The sequence below is a fragment of the Eumetopias jubatus genome, unplaced genomic scaffold, assembly GCF_037043125.1.
Source record: "Eumetopias jubatus isolate StellerSeaLion01/CBP00866 unplaced genomic scaffold, mEumJub1_p1.0 scaffold_10, whole genome shotgun sequence".
Lineage (NCBI taxonomy): Eukaryota > Metazoa > Chordata > Mammalia > Carnivora > Otariidae > Eumetopias > Eumetopias jubatus.
In genome coordinates, this window is record NW_028274816.1 from 29,946,813 (window position 1) to 29,968,185 (window position 21,373).

Below are 21,373 nucleotides of genomic sequence, written 5' to 3' on the forward strand. Positions count from 1 at the left end.
TACTTCTGTGTTATCTCATAAAGAAGATGCATTTTATCGGAAGGACTATTTTATCTCTGTACAAAGAGACATATAAGAGAAAGGGCCATATCTTATCTGGCATTTCTAATATTGACTTAAATTTTGGCAAATAACAGGTACTTAAGGAATAGGTCAATGAGTTAATATCATTTCCCTCTTCTCATCAACCTTAACCTACTTTTAGGGGCCAAGATCAATGCCAATGAAGTAAAGAACAAAATAGCACCCAGGATAAAGTAGAAGACCACACGTGTTATTTTTTGTTTAAACACTAAACCTAAGTACACTTGTCATAGGAAACAACTTTCTGTAGGAGAAGGCTGAGGAACAAATGGAAATTATAGCTATTAGAGTAGGAAAAAGCCTTATGTTACATTGCCCACATTTCTCCTTTTGGAAATGGGAAACATCGAAGTTCAATTTTAACACCTGTTTTTTTTTTTTTCATGGAAGGAACTAGAAGAAAATTAGATCACTTGAATAGATTTGGTTTTTATTCTTCTATACCTTTCATAATCCAAAATGTCTAATGTCATCCCCACAAATCTTTCTGGAAGAAAAGCCATATAGATTGAATTCGTTGAATGAGTCAAAAGGGACAGAGAAAGCAGATGTTATTAACTCCACAACATTACAGGAGGCTCAGGCGTCTGGTGGCAGACATAGATAGAGTTCTTTAATAAAAGAAAGAGAAAACTTGGAGGAGACCCCATTCACCTCTGCTCTGGGTTCCAGCATTCTCTGCTCTTAATGCAGAACCCTAACTTCCAGAGTGAGGTGGTTTTTCTCTGGAGAAGGGAAAGTAGATACGGTGGTTCAGACTTGCTAAGTACTGAAGATCAATATTCAACACTAAAACTTGACTTCCTTTTAGGAGTAGGAAATCAAGGCAGTTGGAAAGAGAGAATAATACCCTTTTCAAATGTAGGTTTGAATTTAAGCTTTATTTTTTTTCCTCAGCGTAGATCAAGGCTCACTTACGCCCTTGTCCCAATTCCTTTGTGACCTTCACCATCCAAAAGATACAAGTAGTTCTCCTTTAAGAATTAAGCCATTATCAGTGTGAGTTTTCAGATGTTCTTGGGTGAGGAGAAGGAAAATAAAGCATTTGTGGAACCAGAGAAGTCAAGTGGCCCATTGTACCAGATCCACTAATATAGCATCATAGCAACTCCATAAAAAAAAGTTTTGATTTGAATTTTCCAACAACAAGCTCCCCGAGGACCACTTCCCCCATCCTCATTGTGTCCCATGTCACTGCGGCAACCAATACTCAGCACAGATGTTTTTAATCTTTGCTCGTTGAACCCACCCAGGGCAGATAGACAAATTGCTTGAGCAATTGTACTTTCAGGCAACTTACACAATAGGGCTGAAGTCATTCTTTAGATTTTCAGTGAGAATGGAAACCATCGTAAAAATTATGGAAGATTCAAGGGCTTGGAAGAGCCCTGAAATGACTCATCTACAGTATTGTTGTAATTAAATCACTGGTTCCCAGCCCTGCTGAATATAAGAATAACGTGGGGGACCTTATAGCTCTATCCCAAATCAATGGAACCAGAAACTCTGGAGGTGAGACATGGGCATAAAATTGTTTACTGTCTCTCCAGGTTATTATAATGTACATTTAGGGTTGAGAATCACAATATCCAGTGATGTCCTGGGCTCAAGGGGAATATGAGAATAAATCAGGTTCATCCAAGGAATTAGTGTAGGGCAAAGTCTAAAGCCCAGGTTTTCGGCTTTTCAGTGTGGTCTTCTTTCCAATGCACTTAGTAAGTAATGCGCTTAGTAATGTCTACCTAATCAATTCTGGGAATAGGGACAGCAAATCTTAAGATCTCTTTCATTAAGTAATGAACCTCAGGCAGCCAAGATCCTTGGTCACCAGAATATTGGCTTCCATTAATCACTGTTGAGAACTGGGCTGAATTTATTATTTTTAAGGGACAGCAGAGCTTGTAGAAAGCAAGTCAGGTAAAACCGGGTTCTGGTATCCGCTTCACCATAGACTAGCTGTGCAACTTAGGTTGAATGCATTCAGTCTAGGGCCGTGGTTCTCTATCCTGGTTGTGCGCCAGAATCCCCTCCATGAGCTTAAGAGATTCAAAGCTCTGACTCCACTCCCAAGTATTTGATTACCTGAAACAGACCTGTATTCTAAACCCTGTCACATCAGGTTTTACCGTGTGACCTTAAGGGAATTATTTCCTTTTACAGAAACTCGGTTTCCTTATCCTTAAAGGGAGGAAATGATAACGAGGGATTTGATGTGGGAATTAAGGAGAGAGTACACATAAAGTACCCAGGACAACACCAGGCTCACCACTGGGGCTTAGTAAATATCAGCCCCCTTTTCTCTGTGTAGCAGTAAACGCTTTGGAAAGGAATTGAACGGAGCTGCTGATTATTTGCCTAGTGCGTTTGAAGGCAGTAAAACCAACATCTGAATTATCTGGGTTGATAAGATTATCTACATCACTGCTAAATCTCCCTGCCACTTTGTCCTGGGGATACTGAGACACCTAACTCCCAAACATAATCTTCCATAAAGCAGTCCTTTAGAGGGTAACTCTGAAAGACTCTTTGTGCTAGCAAAACAATACCCAGAGTGTGCCTTCCAGATAGACAATATGGTAAAACAGCATGTTAATCCTCTCCTCACCCCCAAATCCTATTTCACGTCTTCCGGACCTTGCAGAGGGGAGATGGGTGGAAACAATCAATCCATTGAGAATCACAGGCTGACCTCCAATTCAGACCTCTACCTGGGTGAGTAAATTTGGATGCAGAACAAGTGATCTGGCCCCAGCCAAAGGTGGTTTCCTGCTCCCTGAGGCTGGCTGCAGTTCAGTTATGAACTCTGCTAGCAAGACTGCCACTGGAAAGGACGCTAGAAGTGCCCACCCTGTTGCGATTGAATTAATATTCACACAGGAACCAGCTTCCTTCCGCTTGGGGAAGAGGAGTTTGGCTGCTGGCCTTTGCCAGGCTGCCAGATCTCAGTCTTTGGAGGACAACGGCCATGTACATGTGCCAGAAGGCTGGTAGCTGAGGGTCAGGTGGTCTAGTGCCTCAAGAAATGTCAGCCCCACATGAACCTGCTTCTCATGATCACTCCTGAACGAGTGGCATCGTGGTTCAGCGTCGGCTCAGGGTTGAGTGGGGGAATACTGTCCCAGGCACTTGTGGTTTTTTGTGCTTGCGGGCGAAGTGGGGGCCGGCAGTGAGCGCCTGGCCTTGGCAAAAGATATGCAGGTGCTGGCTTTGGGGGTAAAACCACACCACAGACTGGAGTGCAAGAAAATGACGAAGGGTTCCAAGCGTGAATGCACAGAGCACTATATAGCTTCTGCTACGATCATATACCTTTCCTGCTTCACCTTCATCGTGGTGGTCACTTTGTGTTTGTCTGTGAGCTGACTTGATTAATGGCGCTCCCCATGCATGGATCACCAGCCCAGTGTTGGCAGAACCTTGTTTCTCCTCAACCGTGTAGCCTCCAGCGCAGTGGAGCTAACTTTCATTGAATAAGTGATTATAAAGTCCTGTTCCTAGATGAAGAAATCAGGCTTAACGAGATGAAGCAGCACTGCTGCTGACCAGGTAGGTTCTTTGAGGGTACCCAGGATATGGACTTGAGGTTCCTGTGGTTGCAACTTCCTGGCTGTTAATAGGGTTTCTGTGAATCTAATTCCCTTGTATGAAATGTCTGTGAGCCTCGGTTCATATGCAAAATTAGGAGAGTTAATGATTTATTTCACATGTTGTTTTAAGATTCAGACAACTACAGGGATTCAGATTCATACAGGGAAAGTCCCTTGCACATGGCAGATGCGCATTAATGTCAGCCATCATGACGTCACCATCGCTTCTCCATTCTCTTCCCATTCCTATGGCCCATCTTTGGGAACTCTGGTGTTGTACTACATTGTTGTTACTGGTTTTCCAAGTAGGTCCTAGGAAAATTTTACGGAAAGAAAGAAAACATTTAAATTTCATCAGATGATTCTTAATGCAGGTTTAAAAAAAAAATCCCTTTCCGAGAACCCACCAGATACTAAAGACTACTGTGTCCAAAATACCTTCCTCTAGGTATGCCTCTTTTTAATGGGTGGGGTAGAGGGAAGGGAGTGGTAGTAAATTAGTTTTTCCTTCCCTCTACCCTCTCCAGCCCCAACCTTAGAGCAAATAGTTTTTTCCCTTGGGAGGGAGGTTGTTACAAATGCCAGATGGAATGGCTCCTGCCATACTCTTGAAGAGCAGGTTGAATGAGAAAGGTATCGGGCCAGTGGAAGGGCCCGAGTCTCCTGTTTTCTGCAGCTAGAATTCAGAACTTCAGAAGTGTTTCCAGCAGAAACAGGTGTGCTCCTGACAAGGTCCTTATCCTCCAGTGACATCATAATAAAAATGAAGGGTTTACTTCCAACCTGGTTTATTTCCTCCTGTGATCCAGTCAGGGGCAGGAGGATTTAATTATCATTGCTTCAACTGTTCTATTGTTCTTTGTTTCTTAACTGAACAAACATAGTAAATCAAACTACTCTTCTCACTGGGCATATATGGACGTTTAAAGCCTATCTATTCATGACATCATTTGAGTCAAAAAACATGCTCACTATCTGCACCTTAAACATTGAAACTGTGAATGTTTCTCATTTCAAAAGAGTATAGGGAATCAATTTAGAAAACTTTTACGCTAACATTAAGGTTGTCTTTTGCATCTCAGTCATCAAATTAAATAACCACAAACAAGAACTTTGAACTTTAGAAACAATCTCATAGTGTTTTTTTCCAGCCTCACAAAAATTCTCTTTCATAGAAGATTTCAATTGTTTTGAAAAATGCTCCTCGATTTTCTGAATCCCTTACTAGACTCTACGTTTGAAGAGGCAGAGAGTATGTCTGTCTTGTTTCCCTGTGTATCATCCATTCAAGAAAGTCTAGGTAGCAGTGATATTATAGTGAACAAGACCAAAAAAATTCCCCTGCCTTTGTGGACCTTTCATTCTAATTGCTTCTTCAGTACCAAGGACAATGGTTGAAAATTATCATTCTATGGTTATTTGTTGAGTGAAATAGTAAATGGGTGAATAGAGTTGCCCCTTCTGTAATAAAAACTTCTTTGGGGCTCTATGTTGCCCCAAGTGAACATACCCTACTGGGGTGCATACACTGCAGGAAGAATTGATGCTACACAGAAAAACTCCTTTGTGACTATAAGAGTGAGCATAGACAGTCAGTTTAAGCAGATTTTTTTTACTGAAGTGTAGTTGACATTAGTTTCAGGTGTAACAACATAGTGATTCAACATTTATATACATTATGAAGTGATCACCATGGTAAATCTAGCTACTATGTGTCACCATACAAACTTGTTACAATATTATTAACTATATCCCCTATGCTGTGTATATTATATCCCTGTGGCTTATTTATTTTGTAACAGAAATTTTGTTAACTTTTAATCCTCTTTCCTTGTTTCACTTGTCCCACAACCTCCCTCCCCTCTGGCAACCACCAGATTGTTCCCTGTATCTGTGAGTCTGCTTCTGTTTGGTTTGGTTTGGTTGTTTTGGCTTTTAGATTCTGCATTTAAGTGAAATCATATGGTATTTGGCTTCCTCTGTCTGACTTATTTTGCTTAGCCTAATACCCCTTAGGTCTATCCATGGTGTCCCAAATGGCAAGATTTCATTTTTTTTTATAGCTGAGTAATATTCCATTGTGTGTGTATATATTTGACAATATATATATTATGTATTATGTACATATGTACACACACATATACCCCTTTATCCATGTAGCTTTCTACTGACACATTGCTCCTCTATCTTGGCTATTGCAAATAATGCTGCAATGAACATACAGGTGCATATATCTTTTTGTTAGTGTTTTCAGTTACTTTGGATAAATACCTGGAAGTGGACTTGTTGGATCATATGACAGTTCTAGATTTAATTTTTTGAGGAACCTCTATACTGTTTTCCATAAAGGCTGCACCAGTCTATATTCCCGCCAACGGTACATGAGTGTTCTCTTCTCCACATCCTCGCCAACACTTGTTATTTCTTGTCTTTTTGATATTAGCCATTCTCATGGGTGTGATGTGATTTCTCTTGGTGGTTTTAATTTGCATTTTCCCAGTGATTAGTGATATTGAGCATCTTTTCATGTGTCTGTTGGCCATCCAGATGCCTTCTTTGGAAAAATGTCTACTTGGCTCCTCTGTCCATTTTGTAATCAGAGTATTTGTATTTTTGATATTGAGTTGTGTGAGCTTTTTAAAATATATTTTGGAGGGGCGCCTGGGTGGCTCAGTTGGTTAAGCAACTGCCTTCAGCTCAGGTCATGATCCTGGAGTCCTGGGATCGAGTCCCGCATCAGGCTCCCTGCTCAGCAGGGAGTCTGCTTCTCCCTCTGACCCTCCCCCCCCCTCATGCTCTCTCTCTCTATCTCATTCTCTCTCTCAAATAAATAAATTAAATTCTTTAAAAAAATAAAAAAATAAAATATATTTTGGAAATTAACCCCTTATCAGTTAGATCATTTACAAATATCTTCTCTTATTCAGTGGGTTGCCTTTTTGTTTTGTTGATGGTTTCCCCCACTGTGCAAAATCATTTTTTTAGGAAGACTGAGATTTAGTGATTTTTATTGAAACTGAGAAACATGAAATAAACATTAAAATCCTAAAGTACTGTGCAAAAACTTTCTAATTTGACATAGGTCCATTTGTTTATTTTTGCTTCTGTTGCCCTTGCCTGAGACAGATCCAAAAAAATACTGCTAAGACCAATGTCAAATTGCTAATGCCAGGGTTCTTTTCTAGGAGTTTTATGGTTTCTGGTCTGACATTTAAGTCTTTAATCCATTTTGCGTTTATTTTTGTGTCTGCTGTAAGATATTCGTCTGTTTTCATTCTTTTGCATGTAGCTGTTCAGTTTTTCCAATACCATTTGTTGAGGAGATGGTCTTCTCCCCCATTGTATGTTCTTGCCTGCATTGCCAAGGAATAATTGAGTATGGAAGTGTGGGTTTATTTCTGGGTATTTTCTTCTTCTTGATGAAGTTGTAAATGGGATTGCTTTCTTAATTTCTCTTTCTGATAGTTCACTGTAGCGTATAGAAATACAACAGATTTATGCATATGAATTTTGTATTCTTCAATTTTCTGAATTCATTTATTTGAATAGTTTTTTGGTGGAGTCTTTAGGGTTTTCTATAAATAGTATCATGTCAATTGCAGAAAGTGACAGTTTTACTTCTTTTTCAATTTGGATGCTTTTTATTTCTTTCTTTTGTCTGAGTGCTGGGGCTAGGATTTCCAATACTATGTTGAATAAAAGTGGTGAGAGTGGGCATCCTGGTCTTCTTCCTGATCTTAGAGGAAAAGCTTTCAATTTTTTACCATTGAGTATGATGTCAGCTGTGGCCTTTTGTTGAGATATATAACCTCTGTACCCACTTTGTTGAGAGTTCTTATCATAAGTAGATGTTGAATTTTATTAAATGCTTTTTCTGTATCTATTGAGATGATCATATGATTTTTGTTCCTTTTGTCATTGTTGTTAATGTGGTCTACCATGTTGATTGATTTGTGGATATTGAAGCATTCTTGCATCCCTGGAATACATCCCACTTAAGCATGGTATATGATTGTTTTTGTTGTTGAATTTGGTTTGCTAAAATTTTGTTGAGGATTTTTGCATCTATGTTCATCAAGAATATTGATCTTTAATATTATTTTTTGTGGTGTCTTTATCTGGTTTTTGGCCCCATGGAATGAGTTTCGAAGCATTCCTTCCTCTTCAATTCTTTGGAATAGTTTGAGAAAGATAGGCATTAACTTATCTTTAAATGTTTGGTAGAATTCACCTGTGAAGTTATCTGAACTTGGACTTTTGTTTGTTGGGAGCTTTTAAATTCCTGATTCAATTTCATTACTAGCAATTGGTCTCTTCAGATTTTGTTCCTTCCTGATTCAGTCTTGGAAAATTGTGTTTCTAGGAATTTATCCATTTCTTCTAGGTTGTCCTCTCTGTTGTCATATCATTGTTCTTTGTAGTCTCTTATGATCCTTTGTACCAGTTGTAACTTCTCCTTCATTTCTGATTTTATTTGGGCCTTCTTTTTTTTTTTTTCTTGATGAATCTGGCTAAAGGTGAATCAGTTTTGTTTATCTTTTCAAAGAAACAGTTCTTAATTTCATTGATTTTTTTTTTTTAGTCTTTATTTCATTGGGATCTTTATTATTTCCTCCCTTCTACTAACTTTGGGCTTTATTCTTCTTTTTCTAGTTCCTTTAAGTTAGATTGTTTGAGATTTTTTTGTTTGTTTCCTGAGGTACATCTGTATCACTATAAACTTCCCTCTTAGAACTGCTTTTGCTGTGCCTCATAGATTATGAACTGTTGTATTTCCATGGACTGTTGTATTTCCATTTTTATTTGTCTCAGGTATTTTGTGATTTCCTATTTGATTTTTTTATCAACCCATTGGGCGTTTAGTAGCATGCTGTTTAGCCTCCATGTGTTTCTGTTTTATTTTTCCCAGTTTTCTTCTTATAATTGATTTCTGGTTTCATATCATTGTGGTTGGAAAAGATGCTTGGTATGATTTTAATCTTCTTCAATTTATTGAGACATGTTTTGTGGCCTAACATATGATCTGTCCTGGAGAATGTTCCATATGTACTTGAAAAGAATGTGTATTCTGCTGTTTTTGATGGAATGCTCTGTATATATCTATTAAGTCCATCTGGTCAAATGTGTCATTTTAGGCCAAGGCCTTATTGACTTTCTTATCATTGATAAGTGGGGTGTTAAAGGCCTGTACTATTATTGTACTACTGTCAATTTCTCCCTTTACTTATGCTAATATTTGCTTTATGTATTTGGGTGCTCCGTGTTGGGTGTATTGATATTTACAAGTATTATTATTGGATTGGTTCCTTTATCATTATGTAATTCCCTTGTTTCTTGTTACAGTTTTAGTTTTAAAGTCTGTTTTGTCTAATATAACTATTGCTACCCCAGTTTTTTTTCATTTCCATTTGTGTGGAGTATCTTTTTCCATCTTTTCACTTTCAGTTTGTATGCGTCTTTGGATCCAAAGTGAGTTTCTTGTAGGCAGCACATAGATATTGTCCATTCAGCACCCTATGTCTTTTGGTTGGAGCATTGAGTCCATTTACATTGAAAATAATTATTGACAGATTAAGTACTTACTGCCATTTTGTTGATTTTTTGTTTGTTTTGGTAGTTCTTCTTTGCTTCTTTCTTCTTGTCTTGCTCTCTTCCCTTGTGATTTGGTCACTTTCCTTAGTGTTTTTATTCCTTTCTCTTTATTTTTTGTATGCCTATTGTAAGGTATTTGGTTTGTGGTTACCATGAGGTTCATGTATAGTCTGTTTTAAGTTGATGGTCGCTGAAGTTCAAATGCATTCTCAAAGCACTACATTTTTGCACACTCCTCTCTGTTTTATGTTTTTGTTGTCCTATTTCAGATCTCATTATTTTGTGTATCATTTGACTATTTATTGTAGTTCTATGTGATTTTACAACTTTTGTCTTTTACCCTTCATACTAGCTGTATAGGTGGTTGATCCACTGCCTTTACTATATACTTACTTTTACCAGTGAGATTTTTTTCTTTCATAATTATTTCTAGTTATGGCCATTTATTTTCAGTTTAAAGATGTGCCTTTAACACTTCTTGTTAGGCTAGTTTGGTGGTGATGAACTCCTGTAACATTTGCTTGTCTGGGACATTCCTTATCTCTTCTTCACATCTGAGTGATGACCTTCCTTGTAGAATATTATTGGTTTTAAGTTTTTTTCCTTTCAGCACTTGGAATATATTATGGTACTCCCTTCTGGCTCATAAATTTTCAGCTGAACAATCAGCTGATAGTCTTATGGGGGTTCCCTTGTATGTATCTAGTGTTTTTCTCTTGCTGCTTTGAAGATTCTCTATCTTTAACTGTTGATGCTTCGGTTATAATGTGTCTCGTTGTGAGTCTCTTTGAGTCATCTTATTTGGGACTCTCTGTGGTTCCTGGACTTGAGTGTCTGTTTCTTTTGCCAAGTAAAAGATGTTTGCAGCTATTATTTCTTCAAATAAATTTTGTGTCCCTTTCTCCCTGCCCCTTTTGGAACCCCTATAATGCAAACATTAGCTTGCTTGATGTTATTCCAGATCTCCTTAAACTATACTCCTTTAAAAAAGTTCTCTTTCTTTTTGCTATTCCGATTGAGCGATATCACTACCTTGTCCTCAAGATCGCTGATCCGTTCTTCTGCATCATCTAATTTACTGTTCATTCCCTCTATGTATTTTTCATGTCAGTTATAGTATTCTTCAGCTCTGATTGGTTCTTTTTTCCATTTTTCCATTTCTCACTGTGTTCATCTCTTCTTCTCTCAAGTTCAGTGAGCATCTTTATGACCATTACTTTGAACTCTTGATTTGGTAAATTGCTCATCTCACATTTCATGTAGCTTTTTTCCCGGAGGTTCTGTCTTGTTCTTTCATTTGGAACATATTCCTCTGTCTCCTCATTTCGCCTAGCTGTCTGTGTTTTTCTATGTATTGGGTTGATCAATTCCATCTCCCAGTCTTGAAGGAGTGGCTTTATGTAGAAGGTGTCCTGTGGGGCCCAGTAGCCCAGTACCCCCCTTTGACATTTGAGCCAGGTGTGTCCCCTGTGCATGCTCATGTACCCTCCCATTGTGGTTGGCCCATGACTGATACAGACTCCCTGGTGTATGGGGTTGTCCCCCAGTGTGGCTGTCTGTGAGGCCTGGACTTGACTGAGCAAGGTTGGCTGCCTGGGATGGGGGCTGCATGATGGGGGAACATCAGTGCCGGCTGAGGCTGCCCACTGGGGGGGGGGGGCGGTGCAGGGGGGCCATTTGGGAGGGGCTCAGGGCTAGCTGAGGTTGCCTGCTGGGTAGGGTGTGGTGGGGGCTGCCAGGGAGTGGTGCCATGTGGGGCAGGCCAGTTGGGCAGGGCAAGTGGTGCTAGCACAGCAGATGGAGATTGTCAGAACTGGGCCCAGCTAGACAGATGGGGAATGAACAAAACGCAGTGCCTACAGGCACTTCTGTCCCTGGTGAACATTCCAACAGGTCCCTCTGGCACATGCCCTAAAATTAGCCAGTGATGCTCCTTCACGTGTAACACAAGTGCTTTTCAAACTGCTGCCTCTGCCCTGGAACCGGGAGTGAGACTGGGGAGATGCCCTTTGAGAGCAGTGTGCCCGCTGGCTCTCCCTCACATAAGCCCTGCAGGTTTTTTTTTTTTTTTTTAAAGATTTTATCTATCTATTTGGCAGAGAGATACAGAGAGAGAACAAGTAGGCAGAGAGGCAGGCAGAGGGAAAGGGAGAAGCAGGCTCCCTGCCGAGCAGGGAGCCCAACGCGGGGCTCTATCCCAGGACCCTGGGATTATGACCTGAGCCGAAGGCAGCCGCTTAACCGACTGAGCCACCCAGGCGCCCCTGCCCTGCTGGTTTTCAAAGCAGACGGAGTGGGGGCTCGTCTTCCCTGTATAGGTTCCCTGGGCTTGGGAGCCTGATGTGGGGCTCGGATCCCTGGTTCCTTAGGGAGGGCCGCTGCTGTTGTGATATATCCCTCCTGCTGTAGTCTGCCGTGCCAGGGGCATGTGTACTGACCAGACCAGGTCTCTGCCCTCCCTGCCCGTCTTTATATTGATCAACTGTTCTACTGGTCTTCACTTTGTTCTCAGAGACATTTATACTGTATGTAGCTAAGAGTTTTGGTGTGTCTGAAAGAGGAGGTGAGCTCAGGATCTTTCTACTCTGCCATCTTGATCCCACATTGCACATATATATTTTTTTAATTCAAACAGCTTTGTTGAGATGTAATTTATGTGCCATAAAATCTTCCCATTTAAAGTGTCTAGTGGTTTTTAGTACATTTGCAGAGTCTGTGGCCTTCAACCTTGTTCTTAATTCCAGGCTCAAAGCAAAGCAATAGCTCGGTTCCCTGGGAGACCAGGCTGTTGGAAAGGGAAAGGGTCAGATGTTTTTTTTTAAATTGGTACTTTCATGAGGTCACCTTTGCTCTATGTAGAGGAAATATGACAACATTTGTTAAACTTTTTATGGTACCAGAGTACGTATTTCTTTTGGGGGAGGGGAATTTAAGTTAATACCATAGATAGCACATGAAGTCAGTGATGTTTCTTATTAGGTTTCTATTTGAAACTTACTATTCATTAAAATTGTCCTGAAGTGCAGTAAAAGTGTTTGCCTATCAAGTAAAAAAAAAAAAAAAAAATCAGTAAATATTTTATAATCCAGTGAAAAGTATACCTGCATGAAAATGATTACAACTGGTCTTACACCTAGACTTACCATTAACTCACTGTGTAATTTTAGGAAGGGCCCTCAAATATTTCTGTCTATATCTGTGAGGGAGAGAGAGTGAAATAACAAAATCCTCTTCCATTTCTTAATTTCTTTTTTTTAAAAGATTTTATTTATTAGAGAGATCACGGTCAGGGGGGAGGGGTAGAGGGAGAAGCAGACTCCCCACTGAACAGGGAGCCTGAAGTGGGACTCGATCCCAGGATCCCGGTATCATGACCTGAGCCGAAGGCAGACGCTTAACGAACTGAGCCACCCAGGTGTCCCATTTCTTAATTTCTATACAATAATTTGCAAATGGGCCACTCTCTGCTTAATGCTATAATTTTGTGACTTTACTATTTTTGAAGGGGAAAAGAAGTCTGCAGTCTGCATGATCCTCACTTGCATATGTGATCTTATCATATCATATGTGAGAATAATCCAAGCCGAAAAACACGTTATCAAATATTGACTGGAGTGAATGTAACAGTGAAGAATTAAAAAACAAAAAATCTCAGGACTGTATGACCGTGGACCATTGCTCGATTGCATGGATCGGCATCCCAAATTTTCAAATCCCAGTCCCTTGGGGTCAGGAACAAGATCTGTTTCAGTGTTTGGATCTCACAGGTGCTCTGTAAATGCTGGTCGAAAGAACGAATGTATTTTGGATAGCAAGAATGCAGAAAAAAAATGTTAGTGTAGGCAGAGCTCATGAAAGGCTGATTGTGACTCTGTGTGTCAGAGAGACTTTTAGCATGAAAGCAAATGCTAACATCTAAGAGAATGTGAAACGTTTGCCCCCTCCACAGACCTATCTGCAAGTAATAAAAGCCCTAGACAATGTGGGCATCTTAACAAAGGGGAAAAATTGCTGAGTACAATAACAATTAGGCCTTCATTGGTTTAGGACCATGCAGATACATAAATAGACATGTTCATTTTAAGTATCTGGGGCCAATATATATATTTTTTTAAAAAAACCCTGTAAATTAATGAAATGAGCCACCGAATGAGAAAAATCAGAGTTCCAGAACAGCACAATTGTAGGGAACATGAAATTACCTTGTTTATACTTTAGTGTGGCCAAAAGCATCATTGTAGCTGCTCTTCCCTATCTTTTCAAAGCCTTTGTTTCTTTTTCTTCTGTTGTACAAAAGCTTGAAGTTACAATTTTCATTCTCTCCAGTCAACCACTGCATTTCTGGCGATTTGTAAGCAAGTGACAGTTGGCCCGATTCATAAAAGTGATTAATTCACCTCCTGGCACCCAGTGTCCCGGCAGGAAATCGGAAGGAAGCCTTTATTCTGCCTTGACTCTGGATCTCAGGAGCACAAATGTTTTTTTGTTTTGTTTTGGTTTTTTTCCATGTACTGTGGGTTTCTCAATGTACACACAAGGCCCTGGAGTAATTTGCCAAAAGACACTTTCCGATGGGGATTTCATTGGCTTCTCTATTGAAGGCCCTTTCTTTAAAAAAAATAAATAAATAAAAAATAAAATAAAAAAAACACCACTGTATACTAATTCTTGCATGTGGGTGCTTGACTGAGAGAAATGGCCAATTTCCCTCAAACATTTCCATTGCCTGCCCACCAAACCCTGCTGTCGGCTACTGGCATGGCTGGGAGTAAGAAACCGAGACAGAGATGGCCCAGGGCATTGGTCCTTGCCTGTGAGTCCTCTTCCTGACGCATTATTGCGACAGCCCCAAGAGTGTCCCAGGTGCATTCCATATGGAGGATGAGAACAGGCAAACCCCCCATTATTACTGGCTGAGTTTGGTTCAGACCCCAGCAGAGCTGTACCAGAGGGCCTGGTGCCAAGGGAACTCCTTCCCCTACACAAGGAAGACAGACTCGAGGTACTTGATTTGCCCTAGACCAGTGGTCCCAAAACTAGCTTTTCCTCTGAGAAACTTGAATGCCTTTTAAACTCTAAGTTCCCAAGCCCTACTCCCAGAATTAATTACATTTCTGGAGTGGGGCCTAGGAATGTATAAAATATCCTTAAGTGATTGTTCATGCAGCTAATTATTTAGAAACTGTTGTCCCAAGACTTACTCTAGACCCAACCTGGCTTTCAAAAGCGATGGGGCAGGGTAGAGAGAACCTTCTTTCCAAGGAAGGGGAGATACTGAGCCCCACGATAGATGGAATGAGTCTGCAGGAACAGAGGAGGAGCATGCAGAGGAACAGAAGAGCTGGCTTGGCCTTCTGACAAGAGGGGGCTGCCTGGTCCTTCCTGTGCTCCAGCCACATAAAAGGAGAGACAGGAGGGGAGTCAGAGGGAGAGACATGTCTGGGCCTTGTCTCCAGCACGAACAGCCTCTGGTCCTGGTTAACCTTCAAAGACCATCGCTCAAGGGCTCTGATGGTTAACTTTATACAGTGCCACTCTGTACTGAGCACTTGGTTTAGAAAGTCCATGAGCAGTAAGATGGAGGGGTAAGGAGCACCAAATGCTCATCTGGTGTTTTCTGACATGTGGTAAGGGCATTGCGGTGCAATGCAAGGTGGTATCAGGTGATGTCCTAACTTGTATGGGGCAGAGACAACCTGAAAGGGGAGGCCAAGGCGATGCAAGGAAGAAGGCAAGAGGGGTGGAAAGAAACAGGGGGCTTGGGGAGACATGGCCTCTAGGGTTTCCTTTTCCTAGACATTAGTGCCTCTTTCTCATCCCAGTTAGGATGCAAGGAACGATTTTCAACCTCTTTATCCCTTAAAACAACTAACAATTATATAAATCACTTCTTGTTGCTAAATGACCTGATTGTGAACTCAACTCTGCCCCTCACTAAACATAATTTAGGTAAACAACCATTCCTGGGACGAATAACTTCATAATGTTCGACCAGGACGGTGGTTGTGTGCAGGGGTAAGGCAGTTAGCCATTACTTGGCAGAAACAAATAACTGAACACATTCAGAAAAACATATTCTGGATATTGCTCCTGATGGTTTCTCAGTACACGGCGATTTGAACCAAAGTCACTTATACCATGATTCTCAGTGTCTATCCAGAAAAGTACAATTAAATAGACACAATTTTCCTTTTCTATGCACAAATGTAACTTAGCACTAAGGATAAAAATCTTACGAGAAAATTCCATCTTGATCTTAAGCTTAGTCATGCAAAACTGAATATTCCTGAGGAGCTCTGAACAGCAACCCTATTCTCGCTGGGGAATTTTTTTCCAGCTAGGAATTCTGTAAATCGATTATAGTGACTATTTTCAACTAAAATGAACAATTTAAATATTTATATTATTTATGGAGCTCACTTTTATGGCTACCTTGGATGAAAAATGTGATCTCTCAGAATTCCAGAGTCCTCACCTGCAAAGGGAAAAAAATAGTATCTTTCTGGGGTGCCTGGGTGGCTCACTCGGTTAAGCGTCTGCCTTCGGCTCAGGTCATGATCTCAGGGTCATGGGATCCAGTTCCGCATCGGGCTCCCTGCTCAGTGGAGAGCCTGCTTCTCCCTCTCCCTGCTGCTCTGCCTACTTGCGCGCTCTCTCTCTCTCTGTGTCAAATAAATGAAATCTTAAAAAAAAAAAAGTATCTTTCTAACTAGAGTCTTGAGAGGATTAAAAGAAGTAACATACATGAAGAACTTGGCACCGTCTCTGGCACCCATTAAACACCAAACACTAAATATATGATGGCTGTCATTAACATTTTATCACCAAAAGGCACACGGATACCTTCTCTTCTGCTATTTTTTGTGCCATCTATTCTATTTTTCATTCTTAACCAGTATTTTTTTTGCCAAATAGCAATTCATATAAAAATCCTCTTAAATATATTTTAAAGACCTGCTTGCATAAATGATCCACATATATACACACGCGCACACACACACATATAGGACATATTCATGTACATATATATAAGCACATGTGGAGGGGAAAATATTATATATTCAGGTCAACTGGACTGACTTTGCCCAGATTGTTTTTATTCTCTACTGGTCTGAGGATTCCAAATTTTGAAAACCTGAAACAATTGCTTTTTAATTTGTTTTTTCTTCCTTTTCTCCCTCCCCTCTTCCTTTTTGCAAAAGGATGTCACCAGAATGCCATTCAAATGGAAAAAATAAAGGAGAAAGCCAGCGACGCTTATGGTAGGTTTATCTAACTTGGATGATTTCCATAAATGTTGACAAAGCATTAGAGCAGGAAAAAATAACTCTGTATCTCTCTAAGATGCTAAATACATCCTCCATCTCACCCCGACTTTTGGTGGTTTCTAATTTTCTCAGACACAAGCCAGAAAAATCAATTAATGAGTATTTTATCTTCCCAACTTTTCATTGAGAAAGTACTGAGATTCCTAATCAACATTTATACAGTTAAATGATCTTGGAAGTAACTGACCTCTACCTTATTCAAGAACTTAACAAATTTCAAAGATAAAGAAACAGAACACTTTATTATAAAACTTATAAAATAATTAAATATTACACATATATTTTGACTTTTCTCTATAACCCATTGTTTTATTCAACATTTTTCCTCAGAATTAATATCACTTACAGAAGCAAGTGAGAACACATAATAGGCTATTAATAAATTAATTTTTCCATAAAATAATAAAATGATCATTATATAAAGAAACAAATAACTTGCAATTTTTCAGAGGGCAAAGGGGTGGGTGATGTGGAGCTGTGTTTCTGATGACAAAATGGCCACTACTCTAGGCCAAGCCAAATGGATTGAGAGACTATTCTAATCATTATTTCTCTGAGATTCAAGAATGCATGATTTTAATTAGAATGGGAACAAAGGATGCTCTAAATTTAACAAACCACTGTCTAGTTGGTTGTGCTGAGCTGGCAAATCCCTGTTTGAATTGAGACTTTATAAAGCAGTAAAATTGGGTTACATTCATCAAAGAAATTGAGGACTAGAGTAGAATTACATAAATATGCCCTTTTTAACCACATCTCAAAAAATTACAGAAGGACTCAGTCTTGTAAGTTACTTTGGTTTTGGCAAAATAGTGTGGTATTTTCCAATTGAGAACAATTTTAAGCTCATTAGTGCCTATCAACAGCTGGCTTCTGATGACTGAAAATATCATCTGAAAGATTATAAAATATTCTTATTCATCAAAGGATCTTGGCTTATGATATATTAATATTAGCAAGATGGGTTTTTCTATTGCCACTGTTTCTTTCTTGTTAACTAAATCTTAGGGAAAATTTAAACATGACAGTTGGTAGGGAAAAAAACCACAAGTGGTCTTTAACTTTCCAAGCAGCTCTGACAGTATGTAGGGAGCCTTATAAATGATGGTCTACTCTCTTTCAAAACACTGCTATTTTGCTATTTAGCTCCTCCTAGATTTTTTACCAGAAATGAACATCTCACCAGTTCTGACTCCCAAAGAGCAGACTAGAGGCTCCCGTGGACTTGTTCAGTTAGCACCAAAAGTTACAAGGTTGATGTACTGTGTAGGACATCAACATTTGCCTTTTATGTGAGTTTGTGGGCTTTTATTTTGAGTCTGAGTTTCAATTAAATGCAGATCTCAAATAGTCCATGTTGCCCTGTTTTCAGAATATTCCTCGGAATACTTTTCAAGTTGTGAATTTTAGTCTTGGAGACTCTCTAGAAGCAGAATATACTCTAAACAAAATAATGAAAACAACACACGCACACTAGATAAACATAACATGAAGCTTGCTAGTCCAGCAGCAAGCACAGTTATGAGCACCATTTGGCTTCCTGGGTAACTGCTACTCTGGGCTGTCCACAGTGTCAGGCACACTGGGAGCTCCAAGTAACAGACAGGCAATGGGTTCCATCCATATTTGATGGCTCCAAGGCTCCGTCTTTGACCCGAAGTCTTCAAGGACCTTTTTGACACAGATGTCTTTGCCATGGAACCCTTGAAGTTCAAAGGGGGGAGTCTCTCCCAACATTGACCAGATTCTCACTTTGTCAAAATGAAAATGTGATGTCTGTCAGTGTGATTCATCACTTCTTTCGTTGTAACAGTGCAAATCAAAGTTATTTTGTCTTTTCTTTTGGAAGTCCATTTTGTGCTCGCTTCCCATTTTCAAGTGCTTCGGAGTACCATGTGCTTTGGGGAAGTGGATAAGGGAGCCTGTCTGTCCTCGAGAGCCAGCTCCACAGATTCTGCTGCAGTGCATGGCGGGTCTGCAGGGTTTAGCTTTCAGTGTGAATCATCGCTGGTCTCTCCAGAGGCAAGAGGGAACAGCCTGGCCCTCGGGTGTTGGGGAGGGTGTCTAGATCAGCTCTTCCTCGTGCATGACTTGCAGCACTGTTGACCATAAAATTTGTGGTTGCAGACACCATGTTGAGGAACTAGGTGACACCAGCTGAAGAAATCTACACAGGATGGATCCTCTGCAGTGAGAGAAAAAATATTTCACCCCTTAGGAGGAAGCTTAGCCTTTTTCTTAAGGTGAGAGCCTCCGGGTCAAAGACCTTGGATGCACCTGCCTTGTGCCTCTGAGTTGTTCTGCTCCTTACACACTAGGACTTTGTTGGGAGGGTTGGGGATGCAGGATTAAGACATCAAAAGGGATTAAGATCCTTAGCTAAATGTTAAAGGGAGGGGGGAAAGTGGATGTTAAAAGAAAATGTCAGATCCAGCCAGAGATTCATGTCTGATCCTCCCAATAGCCTGGGAGCCACCATCTTGCTTCCCTAGCATAGCATGCGAGGAATCCCGTGGGGAATCTTGATAAACCACTGCTTCTGATTCAGAGGGTCTGGAGTGAGAGCTAAGGTGCTGTTGCTGCTGCTTGGTCCACGGAACCTTACTTTGGGGAACAGGAGACCTAAGATATCGGGAGTCAGCACACCTGCATTTGATGCCCAGCTGCAATACTCCAGGTCGATTTAAATAAATCTCCTAGCCAATTTGCAACTGAGTGAATTTAAGTCAACACCAGTCCTGACTTCTTTTGTTGACAGATGGGATTATGGACTGGAAGCAGAACATTGTACATCAGGGATTCTCACCCAGAAGGGCCTCACTAGACAGAGAAGGCATGTGAAATTGTATGTAAGATTTTCTTTATAAAAACCTCAGTGCACATTTCAGGAGTCAGGGCCTTAGCCATTTTACTGGATTCTCAAGGAATTTTGACTTCAAAAGTAATTTATGGTCTACCGTCCACATGAATAAGTCTTCTCATTCAGGGTGGGAAGTGTTTTCCCCTTCCTCTATGCAAGGCTCAAAAGTCACTTTACCTTCACCTTGCCCAATGCCCCCTATGGCCCACAGGCACCCCACCCACCCCCTTCCAAAATTATCCTTAAGTAGCTCTGCTCTGTGCCCTTGGACACGGCATGCCAGGCTCTCAGCTCTCCTATCGATTTGAATCCTGCCTCTTTGTGATTCAGAATTGCCTGCAGTTCCTTCCCCTGCCTTGGTTCTTCCGCCTAAAATACAGCACCCCACCCATCTCAGAGTACCCCCACTGATCCTTTGAACAGATAAGCCAGTTCATGTCATGTCTCAGCCCCAAACTCTCCCTTTGGCCCCTCCATCCACCCAGAGTGAAAGGGTTAGTCCTTACAGAGGCCGACAAGGCCCTAGGATCTGGTTCCCCCACTTCTGTTTGACCTCATCTTCCTCCTCTCATCCCCTCCCCCACGTGGGACCCCTGGCAGATGCCCTAACATGCCAGGCATACTGTAGCTTCCCCCAGACATCCAGATCCCTTCTTTTAAGTCTCTGCTCGAAGGTCACTGAGAGTAGGGCCTTCCCACACTCCCCCATACAAGCAGTGTGCTCTGTGGCCTCCCAGAAAACACTCCCTGCTCCCTACTCCCCACCCTGCTTTATTCTTCTACCTTGGGTCTATCAGCACTCATCCTATTCTGTGCTGCCTACTGTCTGGCTCCTCTCTAGAATGGAAAATCCTTGAGAGCAGAGGTTTCGCCTACTGTTTTCAGGCTTAATGCCTGTCACAAAGTAGCTGCTCAAGAAATATTTGTTGAAAAAATAAGTTTCCCTGGAACCCTCATGGCTGAAACAACCAATATGAAACCTACAACGTCTCACCTTGGGTAGAAAGGTGAACTAAGATCATTCTTTTTTCTTTTCAATAACTCCTGGATATAGTCTAGAGAACTTCCTAACAGGTTGGTAAAGGTATGAGAGAGAAAAGAACAATCAGTAATGATGATCAGCTTCTTGCCCCGAGCATCCAGAAGAAGGTGTACTGATGTGGACCATCATGGGGGCAGGGGTGGGGCCCCAGGAGAAGATACAAGTCAGACGTGAGATGAACACCCGTCTAAACTGTTTGCCTATGTATCTATATATCTATATTTTCATCTTCAATTATTTTTTATACTTGTACAGGGTCTTCTCTCCCAGCCAATTAGCACGTAGCCTAATCAATCAGATTGTACGTCTGAATCAGTTTCTATTTAAATTGCAGGGATTGTCCTATTGATGCAGTGGAGATACTGCATCAGGATAAAAACAGATCACTGAAACCATGGTCCTAACTGTGCTGCTCTAGCAACACTTACTCCTTTTGCGTTAAGAATGGGATTTCAGCTGGCTTCTGCAGCTTCTGCTATGAGCAAACTTTAAGTCAGGAAGGAGAAGGGAGGTGTATCACTGTGCCATCAAGATGAGCACTGTGTTTGGTTATGGTTATTCTAATGATTACTAACAGCTGGTGATTTGAGCATCTGTCGTCAGTCACGTATTTTATGTGCGCTATTGAGGATGACCTTGGTGTCCTCTTTCTTTGCCTCACATCCTGCGTGCAAACAAATGACAAATATTACACATGAGCTCAACTTTCAGAATATACCAGCACCCAGCCTCTCCCGCCATGGCCGCTGCTCTGAGGGAACCTCCTCCCAACCAAGAGTGGACAAATCCTCCTGCCGCTCTGGGCCCCTACACTCTTCTCTGTGTAACTGCCGGGGATCTTCCCACAAGTCCAATCCCACTGCCCCTCTGCTCCAAGCTC

General features: G+C 40.9%; 1 protein-coding gene across 2 annotated transcripts in view; it reads right to left on the reverse strand.

Moving 5' to 3' along the window:
- Nucleotides 1–18,660: 18,660 nt before the first annotated feature.
- Nucleotides 18,661–21,373, reverse strand: part of ADAMTS18 (ADAM metallopeptidase with thrombospondin type 1 motif 18) — a 148,531-nt gene continuing 145,818 nt past the window's right edge. For both annotated transcript variants that reach the window (XM_028094743.2, XM_088027154.1), the window contains one exon: nucleotides 18,661–18,776. In XM_028094743.2, the coding sequence (XP_027950544.1) occupies nucleotides 18,661–18,776 (116 nt within the window). The remainder of the gene's footprint in view (nucleotides 18,777–21,373) is intronic.